This window comes from Thamnophis sirtalis, unplaced genomic scaffold (genome assembly GCF_051295495.1).
Source record: "Thamnophis sirtalis isolate CommonGarterSnake01/CBP01778 unplaced genomic scaffold, rThaSir2_p1.2 scaffold_2, whole genome shotgun sequence".
Taxonomy (NCBI): Eukaryota; Metazoa; Chordata; class Lepidosauria; order Squamata; family Natricidae; genus Thamnophis; species Thamnophis sirtalis.
Window position 1 is genome coordinate 162,708,753 of NW_028261382.1, and position 19,747 is coordinate 162,728,499.

At 36.9% G+C, this 19,747-nt stretch overlaps 1 protein-coding gene across 1 annotated transcript in view; it reads right to left on the minus strand.

The window, feature by feature from the left end:
- Positions 1-19,747, minus strand: part of MBP (myelin basic protein) — a 152,562-nt gene that overhangs the window by 26,882 nt on the left and 105,933 nt on the right. Inside the window, exon 4 of the mRNA XM_087707336.1 lies at positions 7,950-8,383. Within this exon, the coding sequence (XP_087563462.1) occupies positions 7,950-8,383 (434 nt within the window). The remainder of the gene's footprint in view (positions 1-7,949; positions 8,384-19,747) is intronic.

Consider the following 19,747-nt stretch of genomic DNA (forward strand, 5'->3'; position numbering starts at 1 on the left):
GCATTCCCATATATTTGTTTGGAATTATTATCCAAAACATTAAAAATATACAACATAAACAATTGGGCACATACAAATAACTTTTTGGGATGAGCAGGGAATCCTCACCCTGCTTTTTTATATGGTATTGCGCAAAAAAAATATATGGTATTGTGCATAGTTTTTATAACAAAATACACATTTTAATCCTGAGCCTATAATATTATTGCAGACTACCAGACTTATTAAGAACCACTGGTCAATATGTAAAAGCTGTATCTATAGTATTCTCCTGCATATGGGCAGCTATTAGTCAAATTCATCGTATATTTGAAATTGTGCTTAGTAGTTGAAATTCCTTCTTTCTCCTTTACTGTTGATTGAACATCTTGATTTTTGGCTTCAGAAAGCAAAAAAGATTGGAATTTGTCATGCGATTTGCCTAAATGACAACCTCCAGCCAGTGGACGTTGCTTTCAAAAATACAATAATGGTTACCATCTTGAGTGGTTTAAATTTGAGGGAGGCTAAAGCTAATCTCTTTGGCTGTATAGCCACATCAGTAATAATGTGCTTTGCTCTACCAGTTGCTGAGCAACAGTAACAGGAAAGCATGACTACATTCCGATCCTATGCACTGTACTCATGTCCTATTCATGTCCTACTCCCCCAAATTTCATATTGGTGTCTGGAAAACATTTCAAGTATTGTTCAGAGGCTTGTGTCAACATTAGCAGATTCCAAATGAGCTGTTTATAAGCAAAAAGAATAACTTCAGTTGATGTGACTTTCTCTTTAAAAGTTTTTTGTTTTGAATCATGCCCTGAAGTATTAGAGTTTTTCATTTGTGTATATTCAATACTTCCCTATTATGAATTCTACCATCTTATGCTGCAGGACATTTGAATCCCCAGATTCAACTCAAAAAGGGAATCTTAATGAAAGATAGTGTTGTTTACAGAAATATTTTTTCTTATACCATAGTTTTCTTTAGAGAATTCCGTGCTTGCTATTTAATTAAAAAAAAAAAAGATTAATTCCCATGCTTGCTTGGAGAGCTAGAGAGTTGGCTTTTTTTCTTGATACCAAAACATTGGTCAAACGTCAGCTAATGTGATTGCAGAATCTTATCTTGTTTTTGCCCAAGGATATATTTTCTCAGATTTAATTTTTAGAGGTTGCATGTTGAGAGTGGGGTAGTTGCTAATTAAAAGCAGAAAATGTTATTTCCCCTCTATTTTTCATTTCTTCTAATCACTAACCCCAATAAAGAGCAGTTTGAACCTATCAGAATCTGAACTGATCTAAACAGGAAATCCAGTCAAAAGGTCCATGTCCTAGGATTCTCTGTTTGCTGCAGATCTGCAAATCTAAAGATCCCATTTCACCAACTCTGAACATTTTAGAAGACCAAATGATGGTTTTCAGCTGGGTTTGGATGGTAGTAAGTGTAGTTAAGAGCACAATTTATGGCTATAGTGGGAGAAAAGAGTGGTTTCCATAGAGAACACTATAGAAAAATCCAGTAAGAGGCAAGCACATTTTGTAGTAATCTCTGAAGACTGAATTATTACATATCAGCGATGTGTACATTCCAAGGGTTATTTATTCATTTATTTAATTGAGCCGAACTGTAGATCCCTTTAACACAATCCATTTTATTCAAAGCTTATTACAGTTATATATTTTACATTTTCGTGTTCTTCTCACCTCAAATCAGCTATCTTTCAAAACCCACATCGTTCTTAGTCCCGATCAACAGAATACAGTATGAAAATATATGACAATGAACATAAGATGTTAATGTATTAACAATGTATTAACTACTTAGTACACCATTTTGCCGTGAGAAAGGTGCTTAAGACGTCCTTTACCAATGCTTACGAAGATCAAATATTGAAACAAAATCATGTTGATAATCACAGACTGTGGAAAGCTAGTACCGTTGATTATATATTTTACAATGCTACAATTTATATCTCAGTCGCACAAAATCGACAAGATTTTTATAGACACAACAAAGTTTTGAAAGAAGAAAAAGTCACAGTACATCATTTCTTTCAGAAAGTATATATATACATATTGAAAGACTTAAGATTGAAAACGAAAAGGTCCTATTGATGTGGCTAATTTTTCAAAATACCTTGCACTGAAAGTACAGTCTATTATAGCTATTACCATTAATCTGAAACAAGTATTTGCTTCATTACATTTTACTTTCCACTTTGAGTGGTCTGTGATTAAATAAGAAGTCCCTGGTGAACCACAACTTCGGACATCATTGGAATTGTTGAACCAATAAATTACAATTATAAGATTCATAACAATGAAGCAAATTGAACAATAATATGCGATGTTAGCTTCTTCCGAATACCCCAGATAGAAACACAAGGACTCTCTGGTTTACTCAAGGCTTGTTTCAAAGAGAGAAGTAAAGGATGGAAGGTATTTACGAAAGAACAATGAAAATTTTAGGTTAATAAATCAAGAGATGATCGTCTGAATGTGACATATCATTCATTTCATATTTACAATGATCTAACATATGTTCTGAGGGGAAAAAACCCAAACTTTTTATTCCTGAAATATTCCTGTCCAGTTTCTTATTGACCAAATGTCAATAAGAAGCTTAACTGTAAAATATTTCCATCGATTTTAGATGCACTTATTTTTGAGAATTTAATTATATAAAATATTTAGACGCTACATTAAATAAAAAATGTGTCTGTTAGGTCATGAAGCCTAAAAAATGCCAGTATGTTTTCACCAGTGCATAGCTCCTGAGTAGCAATTTAGTTGCTAAACTGAAACAGTTTAGACGCTGACATTTCATTGGAATCTGGAGCCGATCTGGAGCCATTCTGGAGTGCAGTTTAAATGGTCTTATTCTGGGTTTACAAAAGGAATCGGTGCCACTTAGAAAATAAATCCACCCCTTCCAGTTAACTGCTACAAAATAAAATACAAAATCAAACTGAGTCTCTCAGTTTCTACCTTGGTGTTTTAACCACTACACCAAATTGGCTCTCAGTAAGTTATTTAGAAGTTGACCTATTTATTGACCTATTGATAATCAGGTCAATGAAAGATCTCAAAGTTTCATGCCATAAAAGGGTGCATTTGCATTCTGTGTCGCTAACTCACAGGACCATCCCGTAACTGTTGACCATCCCGTCAACTGTTAATGACAAGCTAATTTTAAATGGTTAATAAAATAATAATCTTAGTAAGAAAGTATCAGAAGGTAATACTTTGACGTAAAAAAATAATTTTATGTTCTATCATGAAAACAGAATCATTTTTTCAAATGGCACAAGCATCTAATCCGGCTTTCTAAAATGGTCCATTGAACTGATTCTTTGATATGATAATGTATGATTCACTTCAGTGAATCCTGGTGAATGCTTGCTTAAACACCATGTTTGCCACTAGGTGCATTATCCCCCCCCCCCCAGTTATATTCTATAAAATGTTATTATTTGGAATTAAGAAGTTTTGAAACTAAACAGGCTTATAATAACAACAAAAAATATCTCGGTGCTGGACTATAGAAACATGAATAATGGAGGAATGTATTGTAAATGGCTTGAGTTTGTAGAAATGGCTAAATTGTTTAATTAAGGAGACAACTGCATTACTGTTATAAAAGACTGGAAACCTTTTATGGTGGTTTTGCTGAAAATGAACAAAAATGAACTGCTGATTTCAGGATGTATTGATTAAAAAAAGTTAGTTTATGGGAAGAAAGCAGCTATGCAATATGGGAAGGTGGAAGTGATAATTGCTATGCTTGCAACAGCTGCAAAGAAAAATCAGAAATGGTTTCTTTAGCCATTTCCCATTTTTGTTATTGTTCACTTTTTATTCTATCCTTTTATAATCTGTTTTTTATTCTATTTATTTTACATTTCTGTAGTTTTTAAAATCTGCGTGAGACCTTCCTTTAATAAAACTTATTTGTAAAAATACCCCTCTGTGTCAGCTGGATATTCATTTTAAATTGTCAAAACCATTTGACTGGAGGTTGCCATTTGAGGTACAAATAGCCATCTTAGACAAATTGCTCTTCCTTAATGGTGAAAAGCATCTTTGGGGAAGTGCCTATCCTTTGCCATTCCATAAAATTCAGTTAATAGGGTTTCTTTGGAAATGTGGTTATTAACGTTGCAGTTACTTGATTTTTACTAAAAACATGTCATAGAGGTGATTTGGGGTCAACTTATAAGACAATCAGACCAACAATTTCAACCCTCAGATTGTTCTCTATTAATTTCAACTATTAAGTCTTCAAGAAGATGTTGGATAGCCATTTGTCTGAAATGGTATAGGGTTTCCTGCCTAGTCAGGGGGCTGGACTAGAAGACTTCCAAGGTCCCTTCCAACTTTGCTATTGTATATCTTGTATATCTTGTATAACTGTAATTTCTCACTATGCATATATTTAAGATGATATATAGGTGATTTGTGTCCTGCCACAAAGGTGCCTATACTTATATATTCAGTTTCATGCGTTTTATTATTTTCCTATTCCTTCCTTTCACATTTCTTAAACAACAAGAGAATCTGCATCCTGCAATAATGAAGAGGAGGTAGAAACAAAGTAAGTATTCTTCAGGCTTTCCTCCATCCTACTCTCTTTAAACAAAGCATATTATTATTCAAACATTGTGTTTTTTCATCCCTGGATATTAATAAGAAAATGTCCCTCTGCGAAGAATTTATAATGCTCTTTCACTGAATGTCAGCAGCTTCTCTGGACAAAAGGGTTACTGTGTTTGCTGCATTCCAACATTCACTGATGTGGGCAGATCAGTTATATAAACTAGGATTGCATTGCTTGGGGAGGGGATTTAACCATCATCCTAAATTACATTGAACTCTGGGAATCCTTTCCAACAGACTTTAGATAACTTTTCTGGTAGCTCAAGAAGCTCTTCGGTCTTATAACTTTATAAATCCAAAATACTTTTCATGTAAATAGGATCTGAAGTTTTACAGAGGTATATGGTGATACTTTTAGTTTGTTTGTTCCATTTGAAGAGAGGTCCTTGAGTACATTGTATATGGGAATAACCTTGGGTGTGAGATGGAAGAATGATAAGATAAGAGGCAGCTGAGCCCACAAAAGGAAGAGATGCATGATAAACACCTCAGAAGGTTCTTCCTTCTTAGCTTCTTGCACTGTAAAAGTGAGGGGAGATACTGACAGGCAAGAATTCTCTTAATGTAACTTTACAATAAAGATGGAGTGTGTACTCATGAGTGTTTTTCTTGTCTGAATTACTTCTCAGGATTGACAGAGCGTATGCTCCCTCGTGATTCTCATTGCCAAGAAATGTTCTTCTTTGAATACAAAATGCAATACAAGGGCAGCACGATTTCACTTTCAAGATGCTTTCAAAATTTACAGTGCTTGTTTGTGTTAACTATTTATATACAATATCTAGACACATTTAATAGGAGGGATACAGTGTATTTCGGGCTATTCTGACATAGTTATGGACAAATCCTTTTCTGCCACTCACAAAAGTCAAGAAAGTCTAGGATGATAATAATTCTATGTTTTCCTAAAAGCATAAACATGCACATATAGTATTAACAAAAGTTTATAGCACTTACTGAATTAACTTCCAGCATTGAATTTCTCCCGGAATGGATTCCTAGGATAATTTTTCATTACCAGCATTATTATTTCAGAGAATAAATAACACTGTTGCACAATGGCATAGCCATTTGTTAATGATTTTGTCTCAAATACCGACAGTCCAGCATTTAAAAGCAGATGTTCTGTTCCAGCTAGACAATATTTGGAACTGTTTATAGCTTTTTAGTTTCTGTCCTTGAGGCACTGAGTTTTAGGTTGTGACGATTGAAATGCATCAGTGAAGGCAATGGAAACTAACAACTGTGAGCTATGAATCAACCATGCAAAACAATCATATATCATACAAAACTGTTTTTTGTCTATATACAAATCCACTGTAAAAGGTAAACAGCAGTTATTGCTCAATACAGAGCCATCTACAGCTTGAAGCAGATTTAATTCCCTACCACTAGGTGCTTGAAATGAAAACTTTGTGAACGATGGTGTCTCAAAATCGTGACTGACTGATTATCATAATGTTCTTTTCATTGATCATAAATAGGTAATTTTACAAGCATGCCATACCAGTCAGTTTTGCCACTTCAAAACGTTTCTGTATATACAACAGGGGCCATTGGTCAGCCTGGGCAACACTGTAATAATACACAGAGTTTCAAAATTCTTCTGAAAAAGAATCTTAGGAGAGGTTTTTTTTAACTACAGTTGATTGTTCTTGCAGTAACTTTCTTGCTCTCCTCTTTCAAGGCTGTCCAGTATATAATGTGAGTCCCCTTTACAAGAGCTAGACTGTGAAGCAATTCAACATCCTATTAAAAAAGAGAGTTATAGCACCCAAACTCCTAGTTCTGGCTGCCAAGTACCATGATATAAAGAATTACTTGTAGAAATAGTCACCTGTATCTTCAATAGTGTGCCAAGTTTCTTACTCTCCAATCCCAGCTGACGTGTTTAGTACTGAGATGCACTAAAATATCTTAAGGCTTCCTTATTTCCCCCATAATAAGATTTGAAACAGAACAGCGAAGCAACAACAATAAAACCACTATTGAATTTAACTTATGGACAGTAGATATAAATCTACATTGTGGAAATCAATCGTTGAGCACATAAAGAGATACAGTGGCAGAGAAAAGATATTTTTTGCCTAAAGATATAGAATGGAATAAAATACATCAACATGGCTTTTCTTATGGCAATATAAGCAACTGCCTTGCTGCTCCTAAGACTGCTGAGCCATTAGCAAACTCAACATTGTCCACACTAACTGGCATTGCTTGTTTGGGCTATAGGTTAAGGAATGCCTTCCAGTTTGGTCAGGACATGCTACTGGTTGGACTTTTTCCATATAAATGTCATGTTCTACACTTTGCTGGCCCTCTAGCGCCTTTACCTACACTGCAAAGAATCTATCCAACCAGAAAGCAATTTAAGAAGTAATTAGAAGGGCCAAAAATGAAATGATTTAGACAAAATATTACAGTGATATATAACATTAAAAGATGAAACAACAGGCAAACAAATGTTTTTCTTGCATCTCAGCGTCTTCGTTTTGCTTTCTCTTTATCCTCATTAAGATACCCATTCCTATTGTTTACATTGGGGCATGATATTTTCCACTAACATCCCCACTCAAAAGTAAGAATAGTTATTTCTCATGTTCCACCACAAAATTGATGTTCGTCAAAAGGGCAGTAAAATATACTTAATAGAGACCTGGTCTAATTTTGCCATACTTTTCATTTTGTTTGAGGGAAAAGAGAATATTTGACCGGATTTCACATTTGCTCTGCATTGCAATAGTCTTCTAATGCTGCCTAGTGCCATGGAATTGCCCACAGGAACAAAAACAAAACAGATATTAAACTAATACACTTTAATTAACCAAAATCACTGCATAGAAAGATATCATAGAAGTATTGCATCAAATTACAAACATTCTAGGATTCTTCTCCAGGCTTTCAGAAACTCTGCAAGCAGTGTGATAGGAGGGGGGGTGTGGGAAATCAACAGAAGACTAACAACTTTCTCAATATACATTGGGAGAGTTTTACAACAAGTAAACAACAAAGATCCTGACTTCTGAAAAATCCTGACAACCAAAACTGAGGCATCCAGTTAGAAAATTAAGGACAAGACAATGTTCCTAGTCAACTCAAGGGTATTATATTTTTTGTAGGGATATTTTCTCATACACTATTTTAAACTTTGGACTAATAACCAACATTGCATTAGAACTCGATACATAACATCCTTTTTGGCTAAGCCAATTCTTGCTCTTTGGAGATTATTCAGTTCTTGTGATTTTTCTCCCACCCTCCTTTTAGATTTCTTGCTGCTAATCTGTTCTCCTTTCCTCTGAGCTCACCTTGCCCCGTCTCGGATAATGCTTGTCACCGCCAAAGAATCTGCCCAAAGAATCAAGTAGACTTGGTTCCCTGTATCTTCGTGGAGATCCATGTCTAGCATGGTCTATGGTACTTGCAGTTGCAAGTTTGGACCCATGCCGGAAAGAGGAGCGTTTTTGTGAAGCCATCAAATCCGAGTTCTCAGAAGCTGCTGCTGCTGCACTGTCCTCCTGAATGGTCTGTAGCTCATCTGATTCAGAGGGCCGATCTTTGAAGGTGTTGTCTTCTCTGCCTGGGGCATCTCGGGAAAAGAGGCGGACCAAATGGGGGCGACCAGTTGTGTCAGCTGGGTTGGCTTCCTTCCAGGCATTCTTTGGATCCGCTGTGCCCTTGGAGTCTGTCACCGCTCTGCTCTTAGTGGAGGTCCCATTGTTCTGGTTCACATCTGCCTCTCCTGCAAACAACAAGGATGAGATATGAATACGGGCCTGTGAAAAACAGAATGTTAGAACAATGGTGCTTTCTTCCCCTTGCCTTCAGTTAGCTGCTTCACACAAAAACCATAGATTATATGCAACTTCAACAGATCTGTCCTTTACTGAACCTGACACACATATATAATTTTTATATATATCTAAATTATATATATATATCTAAATTATATATATATATCTAAATTATATATATATATCTAAATTATATATATATATCTAAATTATATATATATATATATATATATATATATATATATATATATATATATATATATATATGTGTGTGTGTGTGTGTGTGTGTGTGTGTGTGTGTGTGTGTGTGTGTGTGTGTTTTATTTGTGCTGATAAATAAATAAAGGGAGACTAGTATAGATCTATTTCAAGCTATTTAGCTCTCATCAGCTTGAAATAGATCTATACTAGTCACCCTTTATTTATTTATCAGCACAAATTAAAAAAAACACAAATATAACAAAGGCAACAGTAAAAATATTGGGTTTCTGTCGTGATGGACTCTTGTGATGAGCCGATTGACAGATGATGGAAGCAGTTAGCTTCCTCCCATAATTGGGGCTTACCAGGAGTTGTGACACTAAATATAGCCCAGGTTCAAATCCCAGTAAGGGTATGGCTAGCTGATGAGAGCTAAATAGCTTGAAATAGATCTATACTAGTCTCCCTTTATTTATTTATTTATCAGCACAAATAAACACACACACACACACACACACACATATATATTCTATTAAAAGTTATAAATTGCAATGTATCACACAAGCTCATTGTACATATGTTGTGCACTGACAATAAAGGAAATTATTAAATATTAAATATTATTATTACTAAAGTTATTTTTATTAAGCTGACGTGTATCTATTTATTCACTTGAAGTCAGTCATTAAGAAGACAATGTTCCTTAAGTGATTGTTAAGGTAAACTATTACCAGAAGTTGCTAAATGATTCCCAATTCAAAACTTAAGATGAATCATATTTAAATGTACCATTTATTTCTCGATTAAATTGCAAGACTTTATCCTTTTACAAAACCCCACGAAGCTTCCTGCCTGTTACCCAAATGCTGATTTTCCTGATGTGATTGATTTCCACCAATATCAACATAGGGTGCAAAGTAATACGTGATGTTTCTTTAGATAAGGATAAGGCACATGTGGTTGCTTTTGTTGCTTTTACCTGTGTTCCATCCCCCCCCCCCCGGTGTGCTTTTCAGGTTGTTATGAAGAAGCGATGGAGCCTGACGGATGAACATTTGTGAGAACCCTCATCATTGCAGAAAGCATTTCAAGTTATTAATACCTGGCCTATGGCAATAAATTATATTAACATTCTAAACGTACAATATAACATTTCCTTGTGATTTCACAATGTGTTCCTCATTGGCAACTGATAGACTGCTGCCCATTTGCAGTAGTGACAACATCCAATCAAGATAGCAGTGGCCTTTTAAAAATTCTGATTGTTACTCATATTTTAAGGGGCAATGCTTCACTCAATAACAGCTGCCAATTTTAATTGCATGAAATATGGCATTAAAATTAGTTTTGCTTCATCACGACAGCCCCAATTAAGGCTTTGGAACCAAAGGCCATGTTCATGAATAATATTTCTGCCACCTTCCTTAACTTCAGCCACTTTTTTTGCTGACTCTAAATGTATAACATTAGAATGGATATGTTAATATGTTGTAATTGAGCATACATCTTGTTAAACAGAAACTTTGAGGCTAAAATAAAAATCATAATAAGATTTTATGAAAAAAATTACTTGTTAACACTAAGCAAATTCTATACCATAATGCACATTCATTATACAAGAAAAAGAAAAAGAACAATGAAGATATTGTGTCTAATTAAATGCATTAACAAAACACCAGAGCACCTGCATGCTAATATTTCTACTACAGTTGTGCTTTTGTAAGGGAATGCATTTAATTCTGGACAACAATGGAGGACATTTGTGCCACAAAAGACGCTTCTCTCAATCCCAGCAAGAATATCTTACGCCGTTCTTTAGTAAAGAAGTTTTACACTGACAGTTTTTATTCTCCTATTCCTTGGGAAAAGGTCATAATTGGTATGGCATAGCATAATGTGAAAGCATGGTGTAACTTGTAGACTTTGACAGTGAAGATGCTAACCACACAAAAGTATTCCTTGGCACCGTACCTATAGGTGCCTCTCTTGAAGCTTGGAGTTAGTCTCACCAATTTTTTTTAAAAGATTATTTTTATAAGAATTAATAATTAAGTGGGAAGTCAACTTAAGTACTACCCTCCAACATAGTATCTTCTGAAACATTCTAATGAAATAAAGATGGTAGGCTCAAACCATGTCTAATGCTTTGTTTGCAAATATAACCAAATAAACCAAATAAAATATGAAGTAAGCTGGGTGGTCAAGGTATCCTAGAGAAGGGGTCTCCAACCCCCTCTTTGTGGAGTGGCACAGGTTTGCGGCATGCCAGAAACTTGGCCACATAAATAAGCAAAGCCCCCGGGAACTGGTCCCTAGTGCCCAAAAGGTTGGGGACTGCTGTCCTAGAGGATACATGAATCTTTTCTGAATGGCCATGTCCACAACATGGTCTCAGAATTCCAAATATGCCCATCAGCTTAATAGATTTACATTCAAACAGAGCAATACAACTTAGTTTTTCTATGGCTCGGGTGCCTATCAAAATTCATCAGCTCCAAATATTCAGGGTAAGAGAAGATGTATCAGTGAAGTTGCTGATAAGTTAACCAACAATCCCTATCAGTTCCCACGAAAAATGGATTTGAAGAAATACACATAATATAGTAGCATTAGAACAGCCCTGCTGCCTCAGGCCAAGGCCTACTTTAGTCTAACATTTAGATGACTTACCTTGTCGGTGGTTGATCCTGTTCTTGGTAACATCCTGCCTTCAGATTTAAGAAAAATTTCCAATCCTCTGAGTGTCAGACGATTTCAAAACATACTTATTCCCATAGCTCTGAAGCTGCCTTAGTTAGTTAGATTGTAAATGGTTTTTGATTGTATTTCTATTGATTGGTAGTATAAACTGCTGTCAACTCTTTCAGAAAAGCCATGCAGAGAACAGGCAGCACAAGGACTACCTGAAGTCTACTTTATTTTTATAGCGTATATTAAAAGACTCTTGAATACCTGCCTGAGTTTGATCTTTCTTCATCTTCTTATAATAAATGGAATCAAGGTAGAGTTTCTTCTTTCTCAGGACTGGATTGTTATTTACTGTACTTAACAGTTCTTATGTTTCCCTTAGTCAAGATAGCAATAGCAATAACAGTTAGACTTATATACCGCTTCATAGGGCTTTCAGCCCTCTCTAAGCAGTTTACAGAGTCAGCATATCGCCCCCAACAATCCGGGTCCTCATTTTACCCACCTCGGAAGGATGGAAGGCTGAGTCAACCCTGAGCCGGTGAGATTTGAACAGCCGAACTGCTGAACTGCAGTCAGCTGAAGTAGCCTGCAGTGCTGCATTTAACCACTGCGCCACCTCGGCTCTTAATCATCTCTGTAAAATGGAGGGTTATGAATAATTGCACAAATAGGCAAATACATGTTATTTTCAGAGTGACCAATCAGATGCTTCTTAAGTGCTTTCCAGCAAGAACAGATACATAGCTCTCTTCCCTTGTGGTTCCCCTATAAGTTGTATAGGGTGGCATGTTCCAGATGTTTTACATAAAACTTATAAAATGAGTTTTAAATTTTCCTCCTGGTGGTGGCTCAGTGGCTAAGATGCTGAGCTTGTCGATCAGAAGGTCGGCAGGCTAGCGGTTTGAATCCCTGGTGCCACGTAATGGAGTGAGCTCCTGTTACTTGTCTCAGCTTCTGCCAACCTAGCACTTTGAAAGCATGTGAAAATGCAAGTAGAAAAATAGGAACCACCTTTGGTTGAAAGGTAACAGTGTTCTGTGCACCTACAGCGTTTAGTCATGCCAGCCATATGACCACGGAGACGTCTTTGGACAGTGCTGGCTCTTTGGCTTTGAAATGGAAATGAGCACTGCCCCCTAGAGTTGAGAACGATTAGCACATATGTGCAAGGGGAACCTTTACCTTTAGGAGCAAGATCAATCTATGAATACAAAGACTATACATTTCTGATGTCAACACAAGAACACATTCCCCTGAATTGCTTTCAATGTTGGTACCTGCTGCCTCCCTTGTGTTTATTTGTGGTGATATTTCAAGTTTCATTACAAGCAAAAATACGGGACATGAAAAAGCATTCAGGAAAAATAAATTACCATCTGTCAAGTGTGGCTTAAAGATTGGGAAGAAGACTTCTGGCTCTTCACAGATTTTCACACAGTGGGGGAAAAATGAACTCCTGCTGAGATGAAATTGAAAAAAACAGCCCTAAAGCAAGATTCTGTAGTGTACACCTAATGTTCAGCACATCTTTGTTTTCTAACTACTTTTGGCTTGGAAGTTGGTTATTTAGAGTATAGTGTAGGGAGAGAAGGAGCAGAAAACAAAAGTCTGTGGTAATAGGTGGTGGGATTTGCTATGGCAGTAATTTGGAATGTATGAAAAGCATGTGGCAGCCATCCATATCACCCCACAGAGACCTTAAACAAATACACACATACACACTCTGAATCAAAGCCTTTTCAACAAGGAAGTTCTATTAAAACACCCACAGATTTCAAGTAAATGTAATCTTTTGTGTTTCTGGAACGTGTAGTTTTTTAAAATTTAATTCTAGCATTTCATAGCAGAGTTCATAAACAGTGCAATGATAATATGTATTTTCTGGGATCCTTTACCTGTAGGTGTTTGTCTCCTACTTTTCAGAAGAAAGCATACAACTTTCTTCTTCTATAAGATATGCTGCAGTCAAGGAATGCTGCTTCATTTTGACATTGATATTAAATAACCTAAATTGACACTCTTACATATGGCAGAAACCCTTTGACTGGCAACCCAATTTGTGACAGTAAGCTACACATTACACATTAAGGGGTTATTTCCCAAACCTCCCATTTTTATTCCACTAAATGTCTTAGGGCTTCTTCATGATACCTTGAAATACTGTTTTTGGAAGTAAACTTACCAGGAAACTTTTAAGCATTCTCCCGACAAGAATGGGAAGAAATATTTTTTTAAACATGATTTAGATATTATGGAGTTGATCTGTTGGAAAGTACAGTGAAAAGCATTTACATAAATAAAGATCCTGTCAATTATGTTATTTTCTTTCTAAGACTGGTTTTAGGATGGAGATGCAACTTACTAATATGTTAACTGCAATTCCTATTTCAATATAAAATTTACCTTTTAAGATGCTAAAACCTTGTTTTTATGGGTGGTTGTTTCAAAAGTGTGCCTGGAGAATTGCTAGACCCTCTTTTTCTTTTGAAAAATGTAATTTCTTTTAAAAAGTTCTATTAAGCTCACCAAATATGATTATTTGCTGCTGTTAGTTTTTATAATTGCTGTATTAATATTTTTCTAAGTTTACTGTAATAGTTTTTATTATGTATAATTAGGAATTGCTGGGTTGTTTCTAATCCTCATGAAAAATAAAATAAGAATGATAAAAATAGTAATAGTAATAGCAGTAGTAATAAGGACTGCAATATATTATTGTATTAAATTTTAATATTTATGGTAAGTCTTTAAAATAAATAACGATTTTAAAAATGTGGACCAGAAACATCCACAGTGTATTAAAAGTGGTGCAAAGATGTAAGTTATGGAAAGTAGTTTAATAAATTTCTTTAGTCATTAAATTTTTTCTAAGTTTAGAAATAAATTATTTAAAAAATAGATATCTCATTTTTTGCACATTTATAAAAGAAATATCCAAGGGAGAAAACTGAGAATTTCTGCGGTTCCAATTGAGTGTTTCATAACATGGCCTAAAATGTGAAAGGAACCTTCAAAGTTTTTTGAAAATTGAAAATCATATTGTTCTGCAGAACATCTATTTCTGTCATCCGAGAGATATAGGTAGTCCTCAACTTACAGCCACAATTGAGACCTGAATTTCTACTGCTAAATGAAGCAGTAGTAAAGCAAGACATTACATGACCGCATTGCTTAGTGACTGCAAACCAAGAACAGGAATCATTAAGCGGTGGGAGTCCTAGGTAAGAAGTGCAGGGGCTGAGGGATGCCCAGTGATACCCAATGTAAGACACGCATGAGTTGGGGGGAGATGTATGCTGTAATGCAACTCAAAGCTGTAGCTGCCTGTGGAAGTCTCGGCTTCCCCAGTCCAGTAGTGTGGCGCAAAACTGGGAAGCTTCAGTTGCCTTTCCTGATTCAACAGTCTCCCCCTATATCTCCCCATGCCTGATTTATGCCCTTTTGGGCACCTTGTACAGTGGCAGTCATTAGCAGAAGTCCTTGGGCTGGAGCTAAAGAAGAGACCCAGGGCCTCCAGCAGTCTTAGTCAGGTGCCACTGCCCCCAGGCACTTACTTTAGACCCAGGGCCACTGCTGTCACTGATAAATGCCACCTCAAGCTCCCCGTTGTGACCAGCCATTGCAGCACCATTGTGAAAGGACTCAGTTTCCCCCTGCCACTATGTGCTTCACAGGTCGTGCCACGCCCCGCTGACCTTCGCTATTTTTCTCCTGCTGCTGATAGGCGCACCTGGACTATGTGAGGCAAAGGCTGACTGCACCAGACTGTCTTTTTAAGGTCATCTTGGGCCACTCGCCAAGCCTCTAGTGCCACTCTTTCTCCAAATTGCATGCCTCATTGTGGTGAATCCTTTGGAAACCTTCTAGTTCTCTCCAAGACTCGCGAGAAAGGGGTGCACGATTTGGAGGAGAAATGAAAACCGCGATTTGGAGAAGGAAGTCTTCCAAAACTGGGGGTGAAGTCAGGGCCTCAGGATGGGACTGAGGCTACTGAATGCCCTGGGCCTTTATAGCAGGTGGGCTGCCATGTAACCAAATTTTGATCACGTGACTGCAAGGGGTTCCACCACAAAACTGCGCTCGACTAAACTGCGCTCGACTAAACCGCGTAGCTGACGTCATCAACAGGGTGACAACAGCGCGGAGACAGAAGCACGCTGTAAACGCTAAACCTAAAATTAACCCCTAAACCTAAACCTAACCCTCCTAAACCTAATCCTAAACCTAACCCTAAACCTAACCCTAAACCTAATCCTAACCCTTATCCTAACCCTAAACCTAATCCTAACCCTTAACCTAACCCTAAACCTAACCCTAAACCTAACCCTAAACCTAACCCTTACCTTAAGTTGAATCGGCTTGCTTTCAAAGAGCTATTTAAAGCACCCTTCTTTCTCCGCGCTGGCTGTTGTCGCCCTGTTGATGACGTCAGCGACGCGGTTTAATCGGGCGCGGCTTAGTCGAGCGCGGTTTTGACGGGTCACGACTGCAAGGGGCGCTGCAACAGCCATAATTTCAGGTCTGGATTGTTAATCCAGTTTTTAAGCACCCTTTCAATTTCAAACGTTTGCTGAACAAATGACCACAAGTCAAAGAGTATATATAGTTTCACACACTCACTCACGCACACATCATATAAACAGAACATTAGGAATTTCTCTGACTGCTCTGTTTGGAAGTTCATGACAAATGAAATAAAAGCTAATATTAACATTTTTTGTCATTAAATTGTTACATAGTTTCACTCATTTTCCCTCTCTTCTTGAAATATGTTAAGATCTGACAAAGGATACTTTCTTCAGGTTCAAAAGTACAGATAGCTCTCAACATATGACCAAAACTGAGCCCAAAATTTCTGTTGCTAAGCAAGTGAGTTTTGCCCAATTTTCTGACCTTTCTTGCTATAGTTCAGTGTTTCTCAATCTTGGCAACTTGAAGATGTCCGGACTTCAACTCCCAGAATTCCCCAGCCAGCATTCGCTGGCTGGGGAATTCTGGAAGTTGAAGTCCGGACATCTTCAAGTTGCTAAGGTTGAGAAACACTGCTCTAGTTATTAAGGGAATCACTGTAGTTGTTAAGTTAGAAACACAGTTGTTAAGCAAATCTGGCGTTCCCATTGACTTTGCTTGCCACAAGCTTGCAAAAAGTGATGATAGGACCCCAGGACACTGCAACCGTCATAAATACATGCCAGTTGCCAAGCATTTGATTATACGACCACAGAGATGCGGCAATGGTTGTTAAATGTGAAAAAACAGTCATAAGCCACTTTTTTCAATGCCATTGAAACTTCGAACAGTCACTGGTTATAAGTTGAGAATTACTTGTATAATATGGGTGAAGATAGAAAAATGTTTCATATTATAGCATCAGAGGTGGTATTCAGCAGGTTCTGACCAGTTCTGGAGATCCAGTAGCGGAAATTTTGAGTAATTCTGAGAACTGGTAAATACCACCTTTGATTGGCCCTGCCCTCATCTATTCTCTGCCTCCTGAGTCCCAGCTCATCGGGAGTAAATGGGGATTTTACAGTAATCTTTCCCTGGAGTCAGGCGGGAATGGAGATTTTACAGTATCCTTCTTGTGCAACGCCCACTAAGCCATGCCACGCCCACCAAGCCATGCCCACAGAACTGGTAGTAAAAAAAACTGAATCCCACCACTGTTCAGCATGGTGGTGAATTTGGTAGTACGGTTGACTTTTTTATATTGACATACTACACCCCAAATTTGGCTTTGAAACATAAGCTATAGTTTAATTTCTGGTTACAAACCAGAATCTGATCTTGGAGAGAAGCATTGAATCCAGGATCACAAAAGAAATATAGAATAATAAGGAGGGAAAATGAAAATACAAAGCTTATTCTGGGTTTAAGTTATGCCACTCAAAATTAATATCAGAATAAACTTAGTGAATTATATTATATGTCCCATATAGCTAAGGGTGGTTACAATGTGCAATGTTAGAAATTTAACATCTAAAATGCTTAAATTTGTTAACAATCACCTTCCAGGTTTTCTTCTAAATTGATCAAATATTGCAGTTATGAGGGGAATGGTCTCTATGTTCAATAGATTTACTGTAATGATGCTTTAAAATAACAGGCAAAAGGCACCTCACTTAAATCCTTATACAATGGACAATGTAAAAAATAATGAACAATGTCTTGTACGCAACGCAAACATATGCACAAAGGCATTCTTCCAAAGGAATGTTAGAATACTGTCTTGTTAAAGGAAAGAAAAGGCATAGATTGAAATCTGAACTTGGTAAAAGCATGCTGAATTTTCAGAAACTGGAAATAGCTGGCTTCACAATACTCCATCTTTACTGAAAGATTTTTTTAAAAAAAAAATGAGAAACGAGAACCTCAAACTATAGACCCTTTTTACCTGCATCACAATCCAATACTTCAGGGGATGGTAAAAAACATCTGGCAGTGAAGAACTGCAGCTGTAAAAGGATGAACTTGGAATCTCTTCCTTGAAAATTTATGCTGAGCAGTTTCTAAACTTTAATAACAAAACAAACAATTGCCTACCTATTATGATACAAAAAAAATAAAGAAAAATGTATGTGGATAATAAGCTTACAAAATCAAAAGCTACAGGATAAATTTTCTTGTAAGATTCATTTCAAAATTTCACTCTAGATACGGTACTTGAAAGTACAAAAAAATAGCCATCTAGCAATCGTTCAAATTTGGAGGCTTTCTTTAACTATAGGAAGTCCTCAGCCTACAACGACAATTGAAGCCAAAATTTCTATTGCTAAGTTAGAGATGTGTTAAGTGAGCTTTGTCCTACTTTACAACTTTTCTTGCCACATTTGTTAAGTGAATCATTGCGGTTGTTCAATTAGTTAACACAGTTGTTAAGTGAATCTGGTTTCCCCATTGACTTTGCTTGTCAGAGGGTCACAAAAGGTGTTCACGTGACCCCAGGACACTGCAACCGTCATAAATGTGAATCAGTTGTCAAGCATCCAAATGTAAATTACATGACTATGAGGTCGTAAGTGTGAAAAATAGTCATAACTCACTTTTTCAGTGATGTTGTAACTTTGAATGGTCACAAAATGAACTGTTGTTATGTCAAGAACTATCTGTATTTTCATTATTCTGATTTTGGAATAAGAAATCTTTACATAAAGTACTAAAGTGGTTGATACTCCCAAGAAGCCTCTCCTGTGTTTCAATATTTCTACCAGGTCATCATACACAATAAACTAATAGTTTGCTCTGCCAGGTATTTGAAGAAAAAAACAAATGCAACATTCCCTTAACAACTGTTAACAGCTACATCATAAAACAGAGTAGACTGACTCATTTCCTTGTCAAATCCTTTTTAAGACTTTAAAAATCATCTAGAAACCTCAACTTCCCACTACGGTGAATAGGATAATTGCTCTAAGAAAATGAATATGTTATATTCTTTATTATAGATAAAGGCTGATTATCTTTGTCACTATATCTAGAGCACATCCAGATTAAGTTTAATTAGTTAAATTTAATAAACTTATATGCCGCCCAATCCCGAAGGACTCTGGGCGGCTTACATAAAAGACAATTTAAAAAGTACTAAAAAGTTTAAAAAGTAAAGAAAACAAAGAAGGTTAAAACACAACACACTCAACCGTAGTGGGGCTGGACCTCATTCAAGAGGTCAACAGCCCCAGGCCTGCTGGAAAATCCAGGTCTTAATAGACTTTTTGAAGGCTGCGAGAGTGGGGAGGATCTGGATCTCTGGGGGTAGATCGTTCCATAGGGCTGGAGCAGCTACAGAGAAGGCTCTCCCCCGAGGAGCCGCCAAACGACATTGTCTGGTTGACGGCACCGGAGAAGGCCCACCCTGTGAGATCTTATCGGTCGCTGGGAGGTATGTGGCAGAAGACGGTCCTGTAGATATTTCCCACACTACTGGGAAACATGTTTCCCACCCATATTGAATTTGGAGGAAGCGGAATTACATATTACTGAATGTTCTCCAATGAAATCTAGAATTGTTCTTGAGTCATCTGCCATTAATAAACACCTTCCAGTCATAATCATTCCTTCACCCTGCACTGTAATAAAAATCACAGAAAAAAATGTCCTACCATTGTTTCTGCCTACTTACTGTGTCTCAAGTCTCAGATATAAAAACAAATGAGGTCGGTAAAATGAGGTTCCAGATTGTTGAGAGCAATATGCTCACTCTGTAAACTGCTTAGGCCCATAAAGCAATGTGACGCAGTATATAAGTCTAAGTGCTATTGCTATTGCTAAAATGGCAATAAAGTTTAATTTTACAAAGATTACATTATGTTACCAACTCCATGGCAATGGTGGGTTTCAAAAAGGTGGGTTTCAAAATTTTTTACTAATGTTTCTGAGGGCATGGCTTGGTGGACATGGCTTGGTGGGCGTGGCAGGAGAAG